The 10,259-nt window shown below is 32.4% G+C and overlaps 1 protein-coding gene across 1 annotated transcript in view; it reads left to right on the top strand.

Moving 5' to 3' along the window:
- Positions 1 to 1,417: 1,417 nt before the first annotated feature.
- igsf11 (immunoglobulin superfamily member 11) overlaps positions 1,418 to 10,259 on the top strand; it is a 150,111-nt gene continuing 141,269 nt past the window's right edge. Inside the window, exon 1 of the mRNA XM_073818249.1 lies at positions 1,418 to 1,886. Within this exon, the coding sequence (XP_073674350.1) occupies positions 1,826 to 1,886 (61 nt within the window). The 5' untranslated portion in view covers positions 1,418 to 1,825. The remainder of the gene's footprint in view (positions 1,887 to 10,259) is intronic.

Here is a 10,259-nt window from a genome sequence, read left to right as displayed (position 1 = left end):
TTTTTAATTATTTTCTATATTTATTTATTAATATGATATTTTATTGTTATATTTATTTATTCCTACATATATTTATAAAGCAGGAAAATAAATAAAGGAGTAAATAATAAAACAATTATAATTGATTTTTATTTAAATGTATTTATTAAATTACTTTCATTATTTTTTTATTTGTTTTTATATGTATTTATTTGTTGATTTATTGTTATTTTTATTTCCACATGTATTTATTTTAAATAAAATCAGACATTAAGGAAGTTGTACTACTTATTTTTCCTTTAGTATTTTCGTACTCATTTTAAACTTTATTTGCATTATTTTAAACTTCATATTTTATTCTTTTTTTATTTTTAATACTTATTTATTGATATGATAATTTATTGTAATATTTATTTATTCCACAACATATTTATTTTAATAAATTTTTAAATAAATAAATAAAAAGGAGTAAATGATAAAACAAATATAATTAATTTCAATTCAAATTTAGTATTTCATTAATTACTTTTTTTTTACTTAGTATGTTTGCATTTATTTTAACTTTATTTGCATTATTTAAATGTTATTTATTTGTATATTTAATTATTTATATGACAATTTATTGCTATATTAATTAAAATAGTCTTTTTTTTTAATTTTTTTTATTAAAAATAATGTTAATTACTTATATTTCCCTAATTTATTATTTTCAATTTACTTTTCATTTTTATCGTTTTCCCCCCCATTTTTTTTATTTTAACTTATTTTATATATATTTATACATTCATTTATCATTATTGTTTATTTATTCCCACATATATTTATTTCCATATTTATTTATACATTTATTTATTTTATAAGAAAATATAAATGGCATTTTAACACAGATAGCTAGAGTATTTTAGGCTTGTTCTGTATCCAATAAGTCAGATGATTGATAGACAGGTGTTTTATTTATTCTCTCTCTAAACAAGTTTATTGATCAGTTAGTTTATTGATTGTTTGACTGTCTAATTGAGAGTTCAGAGTGTACTGACTACATTACTGAACACAATGAGCTACAGACATAAATTAAGACAGTTTTACCCTCACAAATTTACTAAAACGTGTTAAACTGACTTTTTATATGGTGTACAAAATAATATACTTGCATAATAAATAATAATAAGACGAAGAAGAATATATAATACAATTTTTAAAATGTTTATGTCAGTTAAAAAAATATAAATACGCTCATTAAAAATGCTAAAGACAATCATCTTTCTTTCTGTCTATTCCCTTTCGCATCATTCCTGCGCGCACCTGACGCGCGGTCACACCGGGGCGCGGCGCCGCCGTGCGTGCGTGCGTGCGCGCTGCCACCTTTTCGCGCCAGAGGAGGGCACAGTTACCTCGCGCTTCGGATGGCGTCAGCGGTCTCCAGGCAACAGGCCAGTACTCAGTCAGTCAGTCAGTCAGTCAGATTTCTCAATCAGAGCGGAGAGAGGCGGCAGCGGCGTCGGTCATGGCCCTCTCAAGGATCCGGTGCACATTTTTCTGGTTCACCGTGAGCGGCATGTGAACACACCTCTGTGCAGTGCCGAGGAAACAGAACAGGACGCCCTGGTACCGAGCGAACTGGACGCGTTCACGCGGATCCCGACGCGAACGCGACGCGAAGGTGTTCTCTGAGGGAATTTTACGCGCCGATTTATTTTGACTAGTTGTAGTTTTTAGTTTAACATGTCATGTTTTAGGTTTTATTCATGACTTTGGTTTTAAAAGACAATTACTTTGCAACCACCAAACTGTGGAGAAAATCTAACCGACTTTGAACTTCACAACACGACGACTTTCCCGCAGAAAAATGCTGAAATTTCATAATTCTGATCTGTGGATTGCTTGGCTGGTCTTCTTTTGTCTGAATGGTAAGTTTTATTATTATTATTATTTATTGCTTGCTTTTTATGGACTTTAAATATCTTTTTATGCCGCAAATTGGTTTGTGTAACGTTACTAGTTGCTGATGCCAGCGTGTGCGTGCGTGACGTCACACAATCCTATATTTACAAGGAATGTAAACAAGAAGGTCTTGGTTGTACTTCAAGAAAGTTTGACAAGTGTCATGTAAAGATGTGCGCTTTTTGTGTATGTATGTAGTGAAATATCTGAAAAATCACATCTTTTCTGTGATTACACACTTAATCACCAGTCAAAAGTTTTTGAACAGTAAAATATTTAATGTTTTTTATCTCTTCTGCTCACCAAGCTTGCATTTATTTGATTCACAGTACAGCAAAAGTAGTAAATTGTGAAATATTTTTACTGTTTAAAATAACTGCTCTCTGGTTGAATATATTTTAAAATGTAATTTATTTCAAAGTTTTTTAGCATCTTCAGTGTCACATGATCTTTCAGAAATCATTCTAATATGCTGATTTGCTGCTCAAGAAACATTTATTATTGATATTAGCAGTATTTAAAACATTTGAGCACTTTTTTTTTTCAGGATTATTTGATGAATAGAAAGATCCAAAGTTCAGAATTTATCTAAATAAAAATCTTTTGTAACATTCATATTCATATTCATGTGTATATATATATATACAGTCGTGGCCAAAAGTTTTGAGAATGACACAAATATTAGTTTTCACAAAGTTTGCTGCTAAACTGCTTTTAGATCTTGGTTTCAGTTGTTTCTGTGATGTACTGAAATATAATTACAAGCACTTCATACGTTTCAAAGGCTTTTATTGACAATTACATGACATTTATGCAAAGAGTCAGTATTTGCAGTGTTGGCCCTTCTTTTCAAGACCTCTGCAATTCGACTGGGCATGCTCTCAATCAACTTCTGGGCCAAATCCTGACTGATAGCAACCCATTCTTTCATAATCACTTCTTGGAGTTTGTCAGAATTAGTGGGTTTTTGTTTGTCCACCCGCCTCTTGAGGATTGACCACAAATTCTCAATGGGATTAAGATCTGGGGAGTTTCCAGGCCATGGACCCAAAATGTCAACGTTTTGGTCCCCGAGCCACTTAGTTATCACTTTTGCCTTATGGCACGGTGCTCCATCGTGCTGGAAAATGCATTGTTCTTCACCAAACTGTTGTTGGATTGTTGGAAGAAGTTGCTGTTGGAGGGTGTTTTGGTACCATTCTTTATTCATGGCTGTGTTTTTGGGCAAAATTGTGAGTGAGCCCAGTCCCTTGGATGAGAAGCAACCCCACACATGAATGGTCTCAGGATGCTTTACTGTTGGCATGACACAGGACTGATGGTAGCACTCACCTTTTCTTCTCCGGACAAGCTTTTTCCAGATGCCCCAAACAATCGGAAAGAGGCTTCATCGGAGAATATGACTTTGCCCCAGTCCTCAGCAGTCCATTCGCCATACTTTTTGCAGAAGATCAATCTGTCCCTGATGTTTTTTTTTGGAGAGAAGTGGCTTCTTTGCTGCCCTTCTTGACACCAGGCCATCTTCCAAAAGTCTTGGCCTCACTGTGCGTCAGATGCGCTCACACCTGCCTGCTGCCATTCCTGAGCAAGCTCTGCACTGGTGGCACTCCGACCCCGCAGCTGAATCCTCTTTAGGAGACCATCCTGGCGCTTGCTGGACTTTCTTGGACGCCCTGAAGCCTTCTTAACAAGAATTGAACCTCTTTCCTTGTTCTTGATGATCCTATAAATTGTTGATTTAGGTGCAATCTTAGTAGCCACAATATCCTTGCCTGTGAAGCCATTTTTAAGCAACGCAATGATGGCTGCACATGTTTCTTTGCAGGTCGTTTTCAAATTTATCCACTTTGGCCGGAGTTTTTAGAAATAATCGTTTTCTGTGATAAAAACGGGGTTTTCGTGTAAACGAGAGGCCAAAACGCAGGGAAATATCTGCGTCTTCCCTTCGTGTAAACGGGGCCTTAAGCAGCAACTTTTCCAATTTCCAATATGTGTAATTCTCAACTTTTGGCCACGACTATATATATATATATATATATGTATATGTATATGAATGTATGTATATGTATATGTGTGTTATGTTGCTTGTTTTGCAAGGAACCTTTAAATTGATCAAAAGTGATGATGAAGATATTTATAATGTTACAAAAGATTTCTATTTCAGTTAAATGCTGTTCTTCTGAATGTTCTGTTCATCAAAGAAACCTGAAATAAATAATAATGTTAATAAATGTTTTTAAGCATCAAATCAGAATATTATAATGATTTCTGAAGGATCATGTGACACTGAAGACTGGAATAATGATGCTAAAAATTCAGCTTTGAAATCACAGAAATAAATTACATTTTAAAACATATTCAAACAGAAAGCAGTTATTTTAAATAGTAAAAATATTTCACAATATTACCGCTTTTGCTGTACTTTAGATCAAATAAATGCGTAGAAAAGACTTCTTTCAAAAAAAATGTAAACTCTTACTGTTCAAAAACATTTGACTGGTAGTGTATGCACACACACACTGATGGGGTTTGATTGCTTGCATATTTTTGGCACGCAAAGTGCAGCTGTTGTGTGTGTGATCTGGACAACACAAAGCTTGATGCTGTGAAATTGTGAGTGGATCATGATCATGGATGAATAGGAAGTGGATACATGGGGCCGAGGACTGACGGACGGGCCAGACGGCGCAGGTCTGAGAGCCATAATCCAACCAGATTATGAAGAGCACTGCTCCACGTGATGCTTGTGTTAGTCAGATGCATGTACACACACATTTACACACTTACACACTTTCATTGTACCATTCTCTGTGGGATTTGGGTGATATTTGTTTGCATATGTTGGCCTACACAAGGGACCAACATATGCAGGTAACTCCAGTCATACAGTCTGGGCTTCTATATTCATTGACTGTCATTTAGAACAACATATTGGATGCATGTGTTGACTATGGAATTTCAGTCTATTTTTCAGAATAGATCCAGAGTTTTGTTCATGCAAAACGTTGTCTATGTTCGAATATGAATACTATACAGTAGGCAACTCCATTTGCATGCACGCTACTAGTCAAAAGTTGTTTAACCGTAGAATTAATGTTTTTCAAAGAAGTCTCTTCTGCTCACCAAGCCTGCGTTTATTTGATCCGAGCTATAGCAAAAACTAAAATTGTGAAATATTTTCACTATTTAAAAAAATCAGCTTTCTATTTGAATATATTTTAAAATGTAATTAATTCTCGTGCTTTCAAAGCAGTTTTTTAGCATCATTACTCCACTTATTGTACAAGATCCTTTAGAAATCAAAATTCTGATTTGCTGCTCAAAGAACATTATTATATGTTGAAAATAGCCGAGTAATTTTTTTTTTTCAGATTTCATTGATTAATAGAAAGTTAAAAACAGCATCTGAAATAGAAATCATTTGTAACATTATAAATGTCTTTATCATCCCTTTTGATCCATTTAAAGCATCCTTGCTAAATAAAAGTTTTTTTTATTTCTTTTGTATAAAAGGGAAAAAAAATATACTGACTTTAAGCTTGAATGGTATAGTGTATAACGTTAAAACTAGTTTTTTTTTCATATAAATGCTGATCTTTGGATCTTTCTATTCATCAAAGAATCCTGAAAAATTTGCACTCAACTGTTTTAAATATTTATAATAATAAAAAATGTTTCTTGATGAGCAGATCAGCATTTTAGAATGATTTCTGAAGGATCATGTCAGACTGAAGACTGCAGTAATTAGGCAGAAAATTAAGCTTTGATCACAGGAATAAATTACATTTTAAAATATATTCAAAAAGAAAGCTGCTTTTTTAAATAGCAAAATATTTCACAATACTGCCTTTGCTGTACTTTGGATCAAATAAATGCAGCCTTGGTGAGCAGAAGAATCTTACTGTCCAAAAACTATTGACTGGAAGTGCTTCTGTGTCACCTTTGCAGTTTATTTTAAGTTAATTTTGCACAATAATTTTGTGCACAATGCAACTTCTCTTAAAAATCAAACCAAATGAAATAAAAATGGATTTTTAAAATATATTTTAGGCTGTTTTCTCAAGTATAGGAGCAAAGTCAAATTAGGTTTAAATGTTTTTAACATTGATTTTGTTGTTGAATATGTTTCCTAAACTCTTGGGATCTCTTCTGTATAGTTTATACATATTGTATAGTTAACATTTTTGAACCTGCAGAAAATTGCACATAGCAGCTTTACAAAAGTGGATGTTATGAAAGAAAAATATTGTTATAATACTATTGCACAGTGGATTTCAAGAGAGAGTGATAATAGATAATAAATATAGTATTGATTAGGTTTTATTGCCCTTCTGATTATTATCATTACCAATATTAGTGCTGATCAGTGTCTTTCATAATATAATTATTTTTTTATGTAGTTATGGTTTTAGTCATTTTATTGTGTTTTAATATTTTTATTAATTATTTTAATTTAATAAAAAAATATTTAATTAATTTTCTTTTTTTTATATATTTTAATTTACTTTTTTACATTTTTTAATTTAATTTTAGTTGTAATTTAAAGTTTGATGCAACTAGCAGGGAAAATGTTTTTTAATATTTTGTTTTATTTTAGTTTTTTAGTTTTTATTTACTTTATTTAGTTCGATTTACCACTTTTTTTGTACTGTATACTTTGGCATTGACCTAATTCAATCTCCACGTAACATAGTTTCTCTCTCCGTCTCTCTGTAAAGCATGTTGACGTTAAGCCGATGAGATAACAGCCCTGGATGTGTACGTCTATTTAGACATATCTCATTAATACATGCATGTTTGTGATAGCATTTGCTGGTATGTTCTTGTAGGGACTTCACTGAACAAATATGCAATGTTGTCATCTCCAGTGCAGGATCCATTTACAGGGCACTTCCAGGTGTTTAGTTCTGTTCAGGAGCGGCTCGCTGAGTGAGATTCACTTTAAATGTGCTTGTAAAGTGTCATGAGAGCTGAACAGCGGTCGAAACCCTGTGTTTCTGTCCCACGAGGCCTGTGCGTGTGGCGTTATAGATGTTGTTGTCGGACTCGGAAACTGGGGCGTCTTCCAGAGTCCGCTGCATTTCCTGTGCCGCTGTCACTGTCAGTTTAGAGACACGTCCCTGCACATGATCGCCGGATCTTCGGTCATTAATTTTGCATTTTCTGCCATTAGGAAATGGCCAGGCACGCAGAGGCACCTCGAGGGCATGTGAGGAAAAATGGCCATGTTAGTCTGAACTTTAAAAAGAAAAGTAGATAGATCGATGGAGACGGAGTTATGTACTGCCACTGACCAAGTCGTCATCAGAGGCCTGAGCCGAAATGAATGATTTGTTACAGTGTTTTGAAGGAGAGAGAGAGGGATGGATGGAGGTTTCTCTGCGCTTGAGTTCTAATCATTGTATCGCTCTGCCTCAGGGTTCAGGAACCACACCAGCGAACAGATCAATTCTGCCAATTAAAGTTCATCCGAAGCTGCACTTTTTGACCCTGTGCAGGAAGCAGCTTCGCTTGGAAGTCAAACCAAACCGAATTTACATAAAAATGGATTTCTTATATAAAGTTTGCAGATCGTTTTTTCTAGGAGTATAGGAGCAAAGTTGAATCGGTAATTTTTTTCGTAATAATTTTGCCTAATTTTGAGTTTCATATCTGGTTTTATCAAATCTGTCTTTTTAAAAAAAAAATATTTATATATATTTATTTGTGATTTCCAGGTCTGGAAAAGTTACCAGTGCAATTTTGTATTATTAAAAAAAAAAAAAAAATTTAGACTTCTAAAAATGTATTATAATTATTTTTATTATTATTTATATTTAGGTTAATTTTTTTTTATTTAAATTTTAGTAATTTTAGTACTTCAATTTTTACTTCAGTTTTATTCTAGATAGACTTTTAAGTTTAATTCTCTAATCAAATATTTAATTTTATTAAAAACTTTTTTTGAACAGTAAGATTTATGTTTTTTAAAGACGTGTTATAGTTTATTAGAGCTAAAACTAATAAAAATAATTTATTATCATTTTTAATAACTGAAATAAAGCTGAAATATAATAAAATATTTGATTACAAAATTAAACTTAAAAATCTAACTAGAAAAAATAGTTGAAGATAGGAGTGGGCGGTACACTGGTGTCATAGTCAGCACCGGTGTGACATTGCGCCACGACATGGATTTTCTAATACCGTCAATACCGTAATCAATTATGTACCTTGAACGGCTGCATTTACATCAATAATAGCTAATTCTAAAAAATAAGGCATTAAATTTTCTTCAAACGTTCAGTTGTGGTAAATAAAAAAGTAAAACATATTCGTATCAGCTTTGCAGGTGGTAGGTAAAAGGGGAGTGGCCATTAAACGACTGGTGAAACATCGTGAAGAAAGGTCGGGCCTGTAGCCTATACCAGGGGCAGAGTGGCAATCGGGACAACCGGGACTTTTCCCGTTTTATACAGCGGATCACAAATTGAGCGGGCGCGAGGCGAACGCGACCGGCCTGTTTACTTTTACTTTCGATTTTGCGATAAGGCACACTCTGTGTAAAGGGAGCAGCACATCTTATAATAGATATTTGTCAGTGAGTACAAGATTGCAGCAAATCCTCCAGTCTATGTTTGTCATCTCTCTTTACTTTCGACCCGTGATCATTCAAATCTAAAGGTCATTGTACACTGAGTCCGATTTTCGTATGCTTTTTTTTTTTAGTTTTCTCATATTCGCCATCCTTATCAAAATGCTTATTATGGATGCGAAAATGCAGAAAATCAAACACGATCCAAATTTTTTTTATGAAAGTTTCAGAGGCAGTGTGTAAACTCGATTAACATAACCTGTATTTGTTTTTTTAACGTGCAAAAATCTCAGACGAAAATTTCATACTCATGTGTGCAATGACATTAACTCCAGCAGCTCGTGTTGGATGCAGGGTTGCCAAGTCCGCGTTTTTCCCCACAGAATTGGTCTACTTTTAAACTGTTGCCATGGGTTGATTTTTCCCCAGTTATTTAAAGGTTTTAAATATTGCAGAAATTAAATTTCAATAAAAATAATTTTTGTTTTGTTGTACACTGTAAAATGAATATGTTGAGAATGCATAATACTCTCCCATGTCTCTTTTTGATAAGGATACCTGCCATTTACTTATTATATTATAAAAATATTAACTTTATTCACACACTGAAGGGACAGGACAGGCTACTCCTCATAAAAAGTACCAAAAAAAAGTAATACCGTGATATTATACCGTCACCGTTCAAAAGATGAAAAATACCGTGATATTAATTTTAGGTCATATCGCCCACCCCTAGTTGAAGAACTAAAATTACTAAAATTTAAATAAAAAATTAATTAACTCAAATAGAAATAATAATAAAAATAATTACAATACATTTTTATTTTATTTCAATAATACAAAATTGCACAAAGGAAAATGTCTAAAACTGAAAATACACATATTAAGCTTTATTCACCAAATACACTACCAAAAAGTTTTTTTAGTTAAGATTTTTTGTTTTTAAAGAATCTCTTCTGCTCTTTAAGTTCCAAAATTTAAATATTTCTACTATTTAAAATAACTATTTTCTATTTGTGTATATTTTAAAATGTAATTTATTCCTGTGATCAAAGCTGAATTTTCAGGATCATTACTCCAGTCTTCAGTGTCACATGATCCTTTGCTGTTCAAGGAGCATTTTATTATTAGTATTTTCAGTATTTAAAATAGTTAAGCATATTTTTTCAGGATTCTTTGATGAATATCTGAAATATCTGAATTTTTTGGGTAAAGAAATTATATAAATTAATACATTTATTTAGCAAGGACGCTTTAAATTGATCAAAAGTGATGGTAAAGACATTTATTATGTTACAAAATATTTCTATTTTATATAAATGCTGTTCTTCTGAATGTTCTGTTCATAAAGAAAACCTGAAAAAATTCTACTCAGCTTGTTTTTAACATAATAAATGAGCAGTGAATCAGAATATTAGAATGATTTCTAAAGGGTCAGGTGACTGGAGTAATGATGCTAAAATTCAGTTTTAAAATCACAGGAATAAATTACACTTTAAAATATATTCAAATAGAAAGCAGATATTTTAAGTAGTAAAAATATTTCAATTTTGGATGAAATAAATGCAGGCTTGGTGAGCAGAAGAGATGTCTTAAAAAACATTAAAAACTTACTGTTCAAAAACTTTTGACAGGTTGTGTATATGGTAAATAAAGCTTAATATGTGCATTTTGAGTTTTAATTTTTATTATTTCATTTCAGTTTTAGTTTTAGTAATTTTCTTATGTGCTGTTTTATGTCTGTTTTATTATTAAAATTATTATT

This window comes from Garra rufa, chromosome 14, assembly GCF_049309525.1.
Source record: "Garra rufa chromosome 14, GarRuf1.0, whole genome shotgun sequence".
NCBI classification, from domain to species: domain Eukaryota; kingdom Metazoa; phylum Chordata; class Actinopteri; order Cypriniformes; family Cyprinidae; genus Garra; species Garra rufa.
Note: the sequence above shows the minus strand (reverse complement) of the source record. Positions and strands in the feature narration are given on the sequence as shown.